Below are 15,781 nucleotides of genomic sequence, written 5' to 3'. Positions count from 1 at the left end.
CACATCCAAACTGTCAAAATTTGTCACACTGTATTGAAGATGTTTTGAAGAGGTTTTCAATATGCCATGAAACAACAGCTACTCATCCCCAGAAATAATGAAACATATGCAAGCTTTAATGTACTTTTACACCTACACTAAACCACGTCTGCAACATCCTGCACTGTATTATCAACATACAGTCTATTTAAATCCAACATTTAAAGACAAAGGAGGTGTTATACTCTCTCATAGTGTATATCAAAACACCTAGTTTTATGTAAACGTATGATGCAAAACCCATGTTCTGAAGATGGAATCTGCGGGGCTGGATGTAGGTGGGAGTGCAGTTTTCTCTTGAGTAAAAGGTCAGGTTTACAGCAGCAGAGCTATTTATATGATAATAATCTAAATGTCTTAAAGGATTTTTTTATACCACAGGATGTGCTGTAATACTGTTTTTGTTGCCTCTACAAGTAAATGAAAACAGTCATTTCATGTTTTTCTGATTCTTGTCAGTTCTTTGTCTACTTTGTCTACTCTCTCCTGTAGTTTGTGTTTTGTGAAAAATGCACCTAAAGGTGCTGGTGCAGAACTGTTTACATCAGTAGGTGGCGTAGTGTAGACGTTAATTTTGGAGACCAAAAATTACCTCCCCAAGCATAACTCATTCATTACGAACGCAGGGTCACAATTAGATGTAATTTATTTTGCATGCTTAATATTAGGATTACATGCTTGTGCGTTTTAATTAGTCCGATATGACACACCTATTCCACCAAATACAACAGCACGAGTCTCATTTTATATAGAAAATAAGCTGAACTTGTTCGTTTTTTCAGGATCTAAGATGACATCAGGTTACTCTAATCGTTGTTGCTCTGGTACAGTAGCCTATGTTGTTCAGTTCTCATTTTTTCTTTTTTTTTAAAATTTCTATTTTATGTTGTACCGCATCACACCAGAGGATGGAGCCAGCTTGAGAGTCTAGAAAACACTGCTGCTGTTGAGCGTAAAAGGGGAGTTTCGGAGCTTGGCAACATCTCTCTTGACGGTGCCAGGTGTGTTCAAACCTGTAGCAGACAAACGCTCGCAGATGTCTTTCAGCTCAGTCATCATGGGCTGGATCTCAAAAGCGTAAACCGCCAACCGGTAAGCGCTGCCGCCCGTCTATTTTCAGCCTACCCACAGGTATGAGGGATTTCTCATTGACGCACTAAATTTCAGCGTCTGACACTCCACGATATATCGCCGAGTAAGTAAAAATATACTCTGTTTATATTTTTATTACTACTTCACGTTTTGAGGCTCCTCTACAAGACGAAGGAAAGCGCGGATATGGTTCCAGAGAAGCAATGGAAAGCATAAAACCTTGATTATCTTCTGGTTAACCATATCGCTGCAGTCAACTCTCCTGTTTTACGCACAAAAAGCGCTCGGAATTATTGAAACCAAGGCAACTGTGCGCACACCGGAGCATAAGCCCGTGGGATGACAGAGCTCAGCGGCAAATTCACGGGTGAAGATAAGCCTCATAAATGTCAAGAAGATGAAATTCCCTGCAGGTCGCGAGAATAACTCACGAGGGTTTATTAGGCCGCATCACTTCGCGCTCATTTAACAACAAAAAGCCGAGGCGACTCCTACCAGTTAGATTGTTAGTTATTTGAAAAGGGGACAACCATGTCTAGAACACTGAAGAAGAAGAAACACTGGTCCTCTAAAGTGGTGGAGTGCGCCGTGTCATGGGGGAACCTGGGAGACTTTGGCTCCGTGGTGGAGGTCCTCGGAGGAGCAGAGCTTGGACAGTTCCCCTACCTGGGCCAAATGAAACTGGACGTGCTGGTGTGTCACGTAGGGAAGCTTCCCTACTACGGAGACGTTCTGCTGGAGGTGAACGGGACGCCTGTCAGTGGACTTACAAACCGGGACACACTGGCTGTCATTCGTCACTTTCGGGAACCGATTCGCTTAAAGACCGTCAAACCAGGTGCGTCCACTACTTTCAAACCTCATCGCTACTGCTGGTGTGCAACTCGAGTTTCTGTTTTTGTAAGATGAGCGTTTTGATAGGTTACACACACTAACCCTAACTACCCACATGCGTATGTACACCAAGTAATGCAGGACTCATTATTGATGATCATCACAACTACACAAACATTGATATAACTAGTTTTTAAATTCTTTTGGTACTTACAATATAAACATTTATTAACCACCTCAAAATAAATCAGAAAGGTAAAGAAAAAATATTAGTCTATCCCTGTCTACCCGCAGCTAAATAATTCTGCACTTCTTAAAGGACAGCCCAGACTTAGACTATAAATCTCCTACTGTCTCGGAGCATCTAAGTGGCCAATTCGACCACCACTTTCTCGGGGAGAGCAAATAGTGATAATGGTAATAATGGAATGCAGCCCAGTAGCTTCTAAGCTAAGTGCACTTACATGCATAGAAAGAAGGCCTAATTACTGCCACCCATTATTCAGGCTTATTTGCTGCCCGTTGGACAGAAGTTGGTGTGGATAACTGCTCTGTGTTTTATCCCACTGTCCCATCATTCCCCATCCAGCTTTCTAAGGATGATTGCTTCAACATCCCAACTCTTGCTTTAATGCTGGGATGGCTTGGTAATGCTTCTGTTGCTGCACCATGGCTCTGACCCAACCTGAAGTAAAGGGTTTTAGTGACACTGGTGGGGCAGCTTTGTGGTTTTAAGTTAGAGGGAGATGACTTTACTTTGACTACATGCTGGAGCTACAATGTCTAAACAACAACTACTAAGGCTGTTGAAAAGGTTACATCAGCAGCAGCAGCAGCTGAGTCTCAGGACCTCAGGCCAGAATCCCTGAAGATCAGCTGTATGTGTGCACATGCAAACTTGTGGTGTGTCTGTGCGCATGTGAGTGTTTTCATCCTTAGAAGTGTTTCAGCATTTTTAAATTAATAATGTTTTATATCTTTTATAAGTAAAAGATTAAAGGCAAAACTGCCTAGATCTATGAATACAGAGCCTGTTAGTGTGAATGCACATGAAGGTGTGTGTATTTCATGGCTTTACACTCTGCAGAGCTCCTTACACCATGCTCTCTGCCCCACTAACCAAGGATGATTAATAAAGGGCCTGAAGGAACGATAGAGCAAGGCCAGGAGAGAGAGACACAGTGGGAGAGAGAGGAAAGCAAAAGGAGAGAGACATGAAGGGAGACGGGGAGAAAATCGGCTCTGCCTTTGCTCCAGGCTCGACTCCCACGCAAGGCTGTTTTGGTCTTTAAAGCTCACAGGGAAGTAATAGGTGGCAAAGATGGCAAAATTCCTTGTCACATATTTCTTCACTGTCATCCTTACAAGTCTGACCTAGATGCCCATACGCTCATTCATTAACATGCTCTTCACTGTTCCTTTAGCAAAGAAGACCTCACAAAGCCCCCCGGCATCAGCATACAGATGGGAGTCTTATATTGTATGGTTACGCATTATGTATCTGTGCACATCTGTGTTGTGTGTATACATTCCTATGAGGTAGCTTCATGTTTAATTCACATCTCTTACATAATTGAGTTAGCGAGTGGATTTTCTCCACTCTGATGGAGGAAATAGGCCTAGATCAGCTGTTACTAGCAAGCCCACTAAGCCACTTTAATAGTGGACAGAGTCCCTGGGACTACCAGATGTTCTACTATACTCTTCCCAGTTTCTTCTTGTGCTCTTCTTGTCTTGCCCTCTGGAGCTGATGGGCATCCTACAAAGCTGACATGTGGGGCAGAGTGAGGAGGGAAGACAGAGGTGCAAAGACAGAAATGGGAATTTGAGGAAATGATAGAGGGGAGACATACCCCTCGTCTGTGGGGGGATTTGTCTCTCTTAGCCTTTGATCGAAAAGTGAATGTGAGCTGAAAGAGTTGTAGAAAGTATTTCAAGTAGTCTTCTATAGCTTGCTCTGGTGCATTATAGTATATTCTCTAGAGGCTGCCTAGAAGTCTCTTTCACATACATCCTCACATGCATAGCCTTTTGGTATTACAATAACAAAGTTCATACTATGCCTTTTCTAAGGCTTAACAACATGCCACAAGCTGGATGTGCCCATTTGGTATCTTTGATTAAGCTAGGAGATGCCTTTATTAGAAGCTTTGCGCTCAGAACAGGAATCTATTTTTGCCCGTACCCCCAGCTAAAGAGCGGAAAAGATGTCTGATGAAAAGCTTTATGATTGGCATCCCAGAATTCCCTTTCCGCTGCACAGTTATTTTCTGCTGTGCCTCCTATATGTTTGCAGCTTCAGTCACTGTGCAATCAAACATACTTGCAACCTGTAACCATTTATGTGCAGCCGAATAGATGATGACTCTGGCATCAAATGAATAATTTCACATTGGAGTACACAGTGGAGCTAGTGCAACAAGCCTTCATTTGTCTTATAATACTAAGATTAGCTATGTGAATGTATGAAACGCATGTAAACAAGGCCTTGCTTTAAAATTGATGCAACCTGGTTCTTCTTCGTCTACGTCAGTTGGAGACGGAAAACGTAATACATATAGTCATGCAATCTAACAGTAGTCACCAAATTACAGGTTTATTTTAATGAAATGGTAATTGAGTGAAATACTCAAACATCTCTGGGGTGTGTGAATAACATTATTTTGATTTGGAAATGATATTCATTTTATCTTAATTGATTTCAATATTTTTTAATTGTTCCTCTGATAATGGGAACATATCACATCTGCAAAATAGCTTAATTCATCTGTTCCTGTAAGCTGCAGAGTTTCAGAGGCTAATTTTGTTCTTTATTGTCTTTCAATTTTGAACCCAAATTACATAATTGAGTTTGTACAAAGCTGCAGTAATTCTGCTATTGATAACACTTTGTTGCCTGCTCTTGATCACAGTTTGATTTACCTGATTCTACTCATACAGTAGCATTTTCCATTTACCTGCTGTTGATGCCAATAGAGAAAAATACACAGTGACATGAGCCCCTAAGCCCCTGTATCAAGCAGCAATAATGAGTGTGGGTTAATCACATTAATGCACCTCTCATATCAGAAAGTGCCTCTCAATGGAATCATCTTCCTGACAGGCGATGCTTTGTCGTTGCAAAGAGATTTGCAGTTGGCTGCAAAAAATGAGGGATTGAGTGAGAGTGGGAATACATCAGTCCAGAGAGCCTGGTCAAATAACTGGAGACATCTGTTCTTGCCTCAGATATGTTTCTGACAATCAGCTGAATGAAGCCAGAGAGCCACTGTGCACACCGCTCCTTTGGAACAGGACATGTAACAACGTAATTTAAGGCTGAAATAGCACTTTCTTACTGAGTTGAAACTGATTATGAGTGTTTTTATGCAGATTCAGTAAGACATCAGCTGTGTTTTTAATCTGCTTTGGCTTGGGAACTGATCTTGGTGATCTGTTATTGGATGATCAACGCTTTGGTGATTATTTCATTACTTTCTAAACTTCTATCGTGATTTTCAATTCTCCTGTTGTTTTGCTTTGTATACTTTGTGCAACCTGCTTTAGGATCTCAAATAAATACCTGACTGTATTGTTTATTGGAAATAAATATTCTTAATCACGTTGGCGTTAGTTGGCTGAAAAGAATTAATGAGGAAAAAGTTGTGCTGATACATGCAATAAACTGTAGGCACTGATGAATTTTCATTGACCTCATTAATAATTTAAAATGGAGGTAATGCAGATGATAGATTATAGAAAATGAAACTGCACAAATCTCTGCTGGACACTTATATGAGATATAAGCATAATATTGCATCAGCCAGCCTGCTGGCTCCTTCTGAATTTATTAAAAACATCACAGATCTACTATCCTCAAATGGATGGGCTTAAAGAACCTTACCTGGCGTTTTCTATAGTATGTTTCATGTTTGTACCTAATTACTGCTGTTTTCTAAAGCAAGCTGTAATGTTTCAGTTCTTGTTTTTTCCCCTGACTTTACAGGTTTCCATGGTTTTCAGTTCTTTTAAATGAAATATAAAAATCACTCCTCTAGAGAGTCTATAAAGGTTATTATCACAGTGTATGTTTTTATTGTTGCCATATATGACTGTGTGGTAACAGCACATAGATTTTTCACTCACAACTGAACAATGGCGACATAACTGTAACGACAACAAAAGCCGGCATAATGTTCACTTTGATTCTCATTCTGTTCTGAATTGACTTGGAAAGTCTGAAATGCTACATGGAAATACAAAGCTAAAATAGGGTTTTGTTACTTAGAGAAAGTTTTTTAAAACCTACTATGGACAAACTAAGCCGAACTCAGCTTTTAGCTACTACCATAGCTTTTCTTTTAACTATATACAATAAATATCTGACATCATTGGGAGAATAGGGTTGGGAATATGTCTGAAGTTGCCCTTTCTCAGTTGTAGCACATAACTGGAAATAGGCTCTTTCAAAGGATTTCTCACTACAGGAAGTATTTAGTTTGGTAAGGTCAGGGTGCTGCTTGGATAGAATAGGGCAGGAGGAAGGAAACGCTGTCCACTTGCTGTGAATTCACTGGACAATTACCTGTGCAATTGCCACATGGGTGCAGTCGGACATCACACAGACTTTGTACTAAGGAGCTGACAGGCAAAAGACTGTTCAATTTCTGATCCAAATGGAGTTGTTATTACATGTGTAAAAACGGCTATAAAATCTTCTTGATGTTGCTCAGTTGTCATGGAGCTGAATCTTTTCACTATTGATACGATTCTATTAAAAGAGTGATCTCCAGTCACTATGTTGTTATCAGACTTCTATGCTAGGTATTGGTGAATATAGCAAACACCATGATCAAGCATAAAGTGGCTCAGAAATCTGCTTGATACCATTAGCACTGTAGGATAAAGTTCAGTGATCGACTTTGCTGTTGTGTCATCTGAACCAAAGCTGTATGTCTTAAACACTGAAAAGAGGAGTGGAGCTGTCAGGTGATCACTGCATAGTGGTGAGTTGGTCCAGCAGTTGGGAAAGGTTGTTAGATAGACTTGAAAAACTCAAACTGGGAACTTGTGGTGCAGGTCCCTGCCTGTATGGTCTTTATCTCCCATATTTGGAAGGATTTCTATGACATCTTGGAGGTGGGTGGGGACTTAGTGTCCAAATGGGCAATGTTTAAAATATCCATTACTGAGGTGGCTGGCAAGACCTGTTGTTCTAAGGTCATCCTGAGGTACCGAGGACCTGCTGGTGCACGCTGGTAGTGAGGAGGCCGTCAGGTTGAAGAAGAAAGTTTTACTGGCTTGGTTGGCCTGGGGGGATTTCTTGAAGCACCAGCCAAAAGGGTTGCATCCTCAGGAGTTGCGAAAGCAAAAACTTGGGTGTGGTAGGAGTTTGGTGGAGACTGTGGAGGAGCATATTTAGCAGGCCATAAACAAGCCAACAACTCAGGAAGGTTAAACAGGGCTTGGCTTAGGGCATGTTCATTTGGGGAGGAGAACTGCTAACCTAGACTGGAATATTGTTGGGCCATGGAAAGAGCACTCTGAGGAACTCGTACATCCTGCCAAAATGTCTGATGTGGGGGAGGCAGAGCCTGAGGACTTGAATGCCTTACCAGTTACACTGGTAGAGGTCACCGGGGTAGTTTAAAAGCTCCCTGGGAGTAAGACACTATGACTGGATGAGATTCACCCTGAGATGCTGGACACTGTACGGTTGTTTTGGTTGATACGCTTCTTTAATGTCACAGAGATCAAACATCTCTAGAGATGCTGCTCCTGCATGTCAACAGAAGACAGCTGAAGTGGTTCGGGCATTAGGATACCTCCTTAGTGCTTCCCTTTTGAGGTTTTCCATGTACGCTAAACTGGGAGGAAACCCTGGAGTAGACCCAGAACTGCTTGACCTGGGAATACTCAGGGATCCTTCGAGAGGAACTGAAAAATGTGGCAGGGGAGAATGTTTGGAATACCCTGCTTAACCTGCTGCCAGTGGATGGATGGGTGGATGGATGGTTGAATGAATGGATGGATGCATGGGTTCCTAGTCACAGTTTGAAGTAACATAAAATACCGATGTAGTCAATAGGACAGCTGGGGAAATCAGTGGAAATAAAAGAGTGGGGAAACTAGAATATATATATTAATGGATAAAATATTCTTGTACTAAAAAATAAATACACAAATTGGAGTATACACAAATAGTGTATTTATTGTCACAAACACCACTGCAATAACACCTGTTCTAAGTTAAATGCACAAGCTTTTTCTTGTTGGGGGAGAGAGGTTTAAACTCAAGAGAAAAAATCAGCTAGACGAAAGCTTAAAGAATCAATTTTACACTGCATCCGGAGGGAGATGTAATTATTGGTTCCTACAGTTTTTGTGCTATACCATCTTATACAAATTAAGATACTAACGTTTAAAAAAACATTGGACCTTGTTCTAGAGGCAAAGTCAGGTGATTGCCACAGTTAGCAGGTTGAAAATGCCAGCCATGACAAACCATCACATTGTTGTTGAAATGTATATGATATTAGTTTGAACCTAAACAGCTGACCATGTGGGGTCTGTGTTTAAAATGCTATAGCAATAACCACCCTTTAAAAAATGAAAAATAAAAAAATAAAATAAAAATAACCACCCTTATGTATAATAAGGTTAAACACCATCCACTTGTGCATGGTGTTTAACGCAAGTTAAGAAAAGTGGTTTTGACAGAGAGACTAATCTAATTTAAATGTTATTTAAAGGTATATAAGACAAAGAACCCTTTAAAGCTTACTCCAATCAGATGCTGATGATCTGACACTTGCGATACTTAACCTCTACCAGTGAGAAGCACAGCAGCAAACAATTTTTTCTCAAGCCATCCTGTTGTTTTAATACCACTATGCTGCGAGCATATCACCATGTTTATCAGCTAGCGTGGGTCTGTTGGTGCTGCACAGGGACATTTGAGCAAGACAACCAAACAATAAATACAAGACAGTTGCAACAGCACCTGCGTATGACAATTAGCAGGAGTGCTGCTCCAGCCTTGAATATTGTCAACCTTCTAACCTCGCCTCATTAATGCCTCATTAATTTCTATTGCTGCCTCTGTACTTACTTTCCCTCTTCACTTTTGCGTAAGATGGATATATTTCTATAAGAGTTTTGTCTCTTAAAATGTTGTACAAATAGGTGAAGCTTTAAGACATAATCTTTCAAATTTGCCCAAACTATTTTAAATTCTTATCTAAGTCTATTTTCCTTCAATTAATATTTTTGTTTTTGAACCCATTCCTGCTTTTTGTATCGTTTGGCCTTTTACACTATATCATCATACAAGGCACTTTGCTGATATACAGCTTGTTTGTCCTTTGTGACTCTCATCAACCATCTCCCGTATGTGCCTAAGGCAGCTGTCAAGTTTGTAGTGAAGTGCTGCTGTCTTACCTCACGCAAGCACTCATGCAGAGAGAAAGAGACAGGCAGAGAGAGAGAGATGTGTTTTTGTAAATTCAGATTACAATGATGTGCATTAATTTTAGAGATGTACCTATTACAATTTTCTTAGCCAATTCCTTTTTTTCTTTTTTCTTTTTACAGTTTGTCCTGCCAGTACCGATTTTGCAGATTCGATTTTTCTTTTTAACAACTAAAACTCACAGCCTAAAGAAAAAAATAACTTTTTTCTTAATGGAAAATATTATTTTATGATAAAAGAAATTAAAATCTTTAGTTTCCCACAAGTTACAGGCTCTTCTCTCACTGAAATAGCTGAAAATAAAGTGCTCTGCTTTTGGAAGAAGGTACAAATAATTAACTCAACACAAGTTTTTATACACTAACCTTTAACTGGCATATTTTTTTTACATTCCCAAACAAAAGCAGGCACAACAGATTTATATAACAAAACAAATGTCAGTAATACAGTTTTCCAGTATGTTTAAAAAAAATTCACCAGACAACATGACATTGATTCCTTTCTCTTTTTCATTCGACTCTATAATTTTCCTCTTTACTGCTTTGATCCTTGGCTCGTACTGAGGCTGCTAGCTTGTGGGTGTGCCACCCTCCCCCGTGTGGACTGTGAACACGTGTGCCACTATATATGGAATATATATCCCTACCTAAATTTAGTAAGACTCTCTCACTAAAAGCCTAAATAGGTACTTTTTACAGAAACACTGAATTTTTCCTCATATTCATATTTTTCCCTAAAGACTTAACACCAAGAAATGTGAGACCCTGTTAGGGAGAAGAAATTAATGAAGTTTCCAACATAAAATAAAGTTATTTAAACTAAACTTAAAAAAGCAACATCTAAAATGATGATGCTGTAGATGTGTTCTAGTTTTACATTTCTCAATCATTAAAGGGCATCTTGATGCATTCTCAATCATCCAGGTAAGTAAATCTCCAAAAGTTGATTGTGTTGATCTGGACGTAGCGTTTTCAGTGGGAGAAACGTTTGGTTACTCATCCAAGTGACTTCTTCAGAGAGGAGGGGGCCTAAGAGTACATCTTTCACCATCTTACAATGCTGTGATTGCAGCCATTCCCCAACTCTCTGCGAATGGTACTCATGGCCATTGATCAGTGGTCTTTGATCAGTGGTTGTTGATCAATGGTCATGAGAATTTGCATAATTATGATGAAGGTGACCTCCCAGCCCATTGTTCCTTCAGTGGGCTGGTTTCAGTCATTATGCAAATGTACTGTTTATAAGATTGGGGAAACCTGCAGTCAGCTGAGACTGAAGATGTAACTTGGATGAGTGACGAAATGTTTCTCCCACTGAAAATGCTATGTCCAGATGAACAGAATCAACTTTTTGGACATTAAAGGGCATGCACATATCTTTTTGAAAATTATTGAAATTTTATGAGGTAAATTAATGTCTCTAATCACAAGAAGTTTTGGCAAATGTGTTTTTTCTGCATCCAAACCAAATGGTAGTTTTGTTTTTTGGCAATGTAAGATATCAAGAGCAATATCAGAGCAGTATTGCACCATTTTTCTAATAATGTTACTGCAAAGCAGAGCTGCCAAGATCCCATAGCATCCTATGAGGGCCCACTCTCTCATGTCTCAAAGTGTGTTTGTGGGAGTGGAGGAGGGGGGAGCTGGCGAGGGGAAGGTGGGAGGAGGCGTAATGTGACTACAACACAAACAAGCGTAAAGTTGCTCCCACCCCTACTCAAAGTCCTCAATAATTCATTTATACCAGAGCGGGATACTCCACTGTGCATGTGCGTGTACATGTGTAAGTGCGTGGCATCTTGTGGTATTAGTGTAAAGCTGGAGGATACAGTGAAAAGGCATAGCATGACTCCTGGTCTCCAGCCCTCTCATTATTCCCACTTTAATCAAATTGGTGCTGCTCTGTAACACTTTCCACTAGCACATGCAACAATCTCAATGCAAACAGGTCTCTTGATTAGATGGTTTAAGGCTGGAACTCTGTGTTTTTGAGATCAGTGATAAAGAGTGTTTCATGGTGATTGCTGTGCAGGATGTGAAATGTACAGTGTGTATACAAATCTTTGCAGTAAGGCTTGTATTGATGCAGAGGTGGTTGAAGTGGCTGATAAACTGTAACTTCTAGTTAATTTCATCAGAATTATAAACAACCACCTTTGAATTATTGGTTTCTTTCAGTTAAAGATTAATATTAACTAAAATACACATCTGTATAATGGGTATTGTGGCAAAGTTACTGATACATTCTGAAGAATTGAGTCTAAATTGTCTTTTTTGCACCTGAATATATTAGCTGACATGGAAGAAAATCTGAACTATTTTAGTTATGTCTTGGGAGAAATAATTCTTTGATTCTTTGCTGATTTTGTAAGTTTGACTACACAAAGAAATGAACAGTCATGTTTCATTTTAGTGGAATGAGACAGGATATCTGTTCATGAGTGTTCATTTCTTTGTAAGGGAGAAAACTAAAAAATTCCAAGGGAATCAAAGAATTATTTTCCCCACTGTATATAATACCAAGCGAGCAGAGAGTGGTGGACAAGGGTCATAGTAGCACTGTTTAATGTGTTTGGGAGAGAGAGGGGCAGGGAATACAGAGAGGATTACTTCCACTCAAATCTATCCTGTATGAAAAACAGAGAAAACATTCATAGAAGTTGCATTTTCTACACTGTATAACTGTGTATCTAATTGAATTTGCTACAGTCGCTTACAATAGCATCGGTCATAAAGCCATAAAGCATACAAATAGCATTTGGGTGTTTACAGTATCTACAATTTCCTCTGGGATATTTTTTTTATCTTTGTAAGGTTCTGGGGGATTTCACTTCCTCCCTGCCTTCAGTCTCTGTTCCAATTAAAGACTCTGTTGTCTTCTTAAATGCCTGTTAGCGCTCATACAGCGATATAATGACTAATTCTAATCCTGGCCCCATAAATATGTATTTATTGTGGGGTTATAAAATCACGTTATATATCTGTTGTGTTTTCTGTGCCCCAATAGTAACAAATTATTTGCAATTGGAGTTGGGCTTTACTGCTGACTGAGTAGACGAAGAATAATAGGCACTAAAAATGGTCATTTTTTGCTTTGACCTGCATCCTATTTGGCCTCATTACCCACTGTTCCTTCTGCCTGCTTTGTAAAGAACTCTTTTCTCTGCTCCTATTTCCCCATAACTATGGCCATGAGCCTTATTTACTACGGTACATGAAATTGAAATCCGTCATTCATTGCTCTTTTTCCGAATGAACCGTGGTTTATTTATACAGTAAATGCACAGATACTTGTTAGACAGCACCATTACCTAATAATATCATAAAATGGTCTAAAACACTGCTATTATTTTGTCTCCTAGAACCCAGAGAAACCTATGTGTTACAGGATAATACCAGGAATTAAAATAAATCCTGAAAGGATAGTTTTTGTAATGTGATAGCACTAAAATTATTATTGTTTTCTGAGTACATCAGTCACATCCTGCAAATGTGAAACTAAATTAGAGGAAAAAACATAAAGGTTTGGATGTGACGGTGGCTTGGATCATCTTTTGCATGAGGATCGCCGTTGTCAGTGTCAGCAGATTAGAGGAGATGGCTGGTGAGGAGTCACTCAGACTGAGAGGCTTGTTTATTTTACCAGAGGCACGGCAGCCATACGGCCGCTGACTGACCCAGCGCGTGAAGGACGTTATCTTTATGCAACAATGATTGCTACATGCAGTTGTCTCTGCACCCCCTTCAGCTGCACTCAGTGATTGCACATTTAGCCAACGTGTCACTTCCCACCTTCCTATTATACAAATGTGCATTATCCTCAAAATGGGGTTTTATCACTGCAAGATAGGGGCTCAGGTCACCTCTAGACTGCTCACAGGTAATGGGCCTTGACATCTGAATTAGTCTGCTCTTTCATAGGGTGATTAGCAAGTAGCTTATGATTCTGGGGAGATGTTGATAGGCTGACATAAACAGGCAGGGGTGATGAGCCAGTGGGTTGCTCTCTCTGTGGCTCATGATGGGAGGCTTGCCAGTAATATGGCTCATCATGAAGTGGTCACGGTATGGTTTTGCAGCTGACAGTGGGTGGGATGGAGGGGGTGACTGGGGAAAGTGCGATTACGTGTTTACACTGGTGATTTGGCCACTCGGAGTATATAATTTTCATTAGCCAGTACTGCAGTCTGAGGATCAAGCCGATGACCCCGTAAACTTTATGAATAGCAGAGCTTTACATTTTATACCAAAATCCTTTTCCTGTCTCTGTATCTTGGCTGTGTGACTGGCGGCCCAGCTGTTATGCTTATCCTTCCCCCAGCTCTTTTATTATTCCTTGGCTGTGTGATTCCCTGTGTGCTTGTGGCGGCAGGGGAACGGCTGGCTTTGTAGAATCTTAATAGCGGTGAGCTAGTGCCAAGCTTTCCATTCGCTGCTCGCTGCAGGCGTGTGACTGAATGCCAATGAGACATTAGTGTTGAAACAGGATGGATCAGGCCAGGCCATGGCAGGCAGTATCTGAGTGGCTGTAGAGCCCTTTACCAGGTGAAGTGTGCACATGTCGGCTCCCAGAGGGTTCACAGCAAGAGGCGCTCTGTGTCTCAGGGTTATCTCAGCGCACCTAATCATCAGAATGCACCATATCTTGTGCTTCTCTGTCAAGAGTGAGATAATCTAAGTGCATTCTGTTCGTCTTTGACTCAGTGTTGCTTTCTCTGTAACATACTGCCCCAGAAAGTGAAGATGTTAGATTAGACCTGTTAGATTCTGATTCAGTAATTATATGGAGATAAATTATGTTAAAGCTGGGGACCACTCTTTTCTCTTCTCTTCTCTTCTCTTAGATTTCAGATCAGACTGGGTAATAAATATGATCATAATTTAGCATAGAATGCAATCATTTGTAAGACTGTTATTTAGGCTTACCCTTGTAATACCACTGTTTGTCTGGATATAATCTCCTCACAACTGCTTATCACCACAAATTATTTATTGTTACCTCAGTATAATTTTAAGGCCCTGAATAAAAAGTACATCACTGAAGACAGTATTATTAAACTGCAGTGATACTGCAAAATACGTTTGTCTTGCCAATCCTTGCTGTTTGGTTTTTAATTGATGTATAGTCTCATTTTGTGTCTCCCCTGTGTTCATTCTGATCACATAAGTAATCACTGGGCTAATTAGATGGTTGTTGTTGCTGAAATGCTTAACCAGCCATCTGGATGGGAAAAAAAATCCTGTTTTTCCAAAGGAGTTTTATCCCATTTTTCAAGTTGCACCTCTGCTACCTAATCAAAGCAAAGATGGCAGCTTGCCAGCTACCTGGATTACAACTGCAAAGGCAGGGAAGACTGAAGCATGCTCGTGTAAGTGTCTGTGTGTGTGTTTGCGTGTGCATGTGTTTTATCAAGTCATGAACAGTGAAAGCAACAACACTGGACCTGTTAATGGAGATCTGCTTTACTTTGGTTCTCTGTGTACATGCACACACACCCATTGGCACTTTAATTTGTCTCTTTCGCAGCATGCACGTGGTGCTCCACATGACGCAGATGTTGTTAACAGTGGGATGGAATGATGGGTGGATGTGAAAGGCCCAGTTACCCAGTCACTGCCTAATCTGATTACAGACAGCTTTGCACGGTCATCCTGACTGGCTGATGAAGGGCATCAGAGGAAGGACAGATGGCCGATGGTTGTTAACAGCTGTGGTTAAGGCTATTGTATAATATACAGTTTTGGTACTGGTATGAGGGGGGCAGGTGCTCCCATTCTAGTAACCGTACCATCAACACGGCCATGTGGTGATTTTTAAGCATTTGAGATGAAGAATTCTGATTCTACAATAAGTTGTAATTCATCCTAAAAACGTATCTTAATGCATCAGCCATTAATGATTTACATTTTCCACAATTCATGCAACCAGTTTGGCTGGCATTGTCTGTAATGCCACTTCCCTCACTGTATGCAGAAAGAAGTAGGAAGACAAGGGTGTTTGTATTAGATTATATATAGAACACGTTTCACAGTTGATTAACAAACTAAAATCAAGAGTGGCTTGTGCTGATTAACATTGAGCTCGTTGTGTTTTTCAGGCTCTCTAACCAACCGCTGTCAAAAATGTGACTTTGTAGCAGTTTGTAAGAATAATAGGCGGAGACGAGTGGTAGCAGCTGCTGCTGGAGGAGCTCTGTCAGATTTGCAGGGAAATAACACTGAAATATTTTTCTCTTTTCTCTTTTTATTGTAAATGTGAAGAAAATTTGTAGGATTGAACTTGTAGATAGTACAATGAAATTGGAAAAACTGTCCTACGTCGGCACTACATATAACACAACACGACACGATATGACACATCACAACG

At 40.3% G+C, this 15,781-nt stretch overlaps 1 protein-coding gene across 4 annotated transcripts in view; it reads left to right on the top strand.

Moving 5' to 3' along the window:
* The first annotated feature begins 974 nt into the window (after positions 1-974).
* magi3b (membrane associated guanylate kinase, WW and PDZ domain containing 3b) overlaps positions 975-15,781 on the top strand; it is a 124,881-nt gene continuing 110,074 nt past the window's right edge. For all 4 annotated transcript variants that reach the window (XM_005729722.2, XM_005729721.2, XM_013910020.1 and 1 more), the window contains exon 1: positions 975-1,969. In XM_005729722.2, the coding sequence (XP_005729779.1) occupies positions 1,663-1,969 (307 nt within the window). In that variant the 5' untranslated portion in view covers positions 975-1,662. The remainder of the gene's footprint in view (positions 1,970-15,781) is intronic.

This window comes from Pundamilia nyererei, unplaced genomic scaffold (assembly GCF_000239375.1).
Source record: "Pundamilia nyererei isolate P.nyererei 1_Seehausen unplaced genomic scaffold, PunNye1.0 scaffold00034, whole genome shotgun sequence".
NCBI lineage: Eukaryota > Metazoa > Chordata > Actinopteri > Cichliformes > Cichlidae > Pundamilia > Pundamilia nyererei.
Note: the sequence above shows the minus strand (reverse complement) of the source record. Positions and strands in the feature narration are given on the sequence as shown.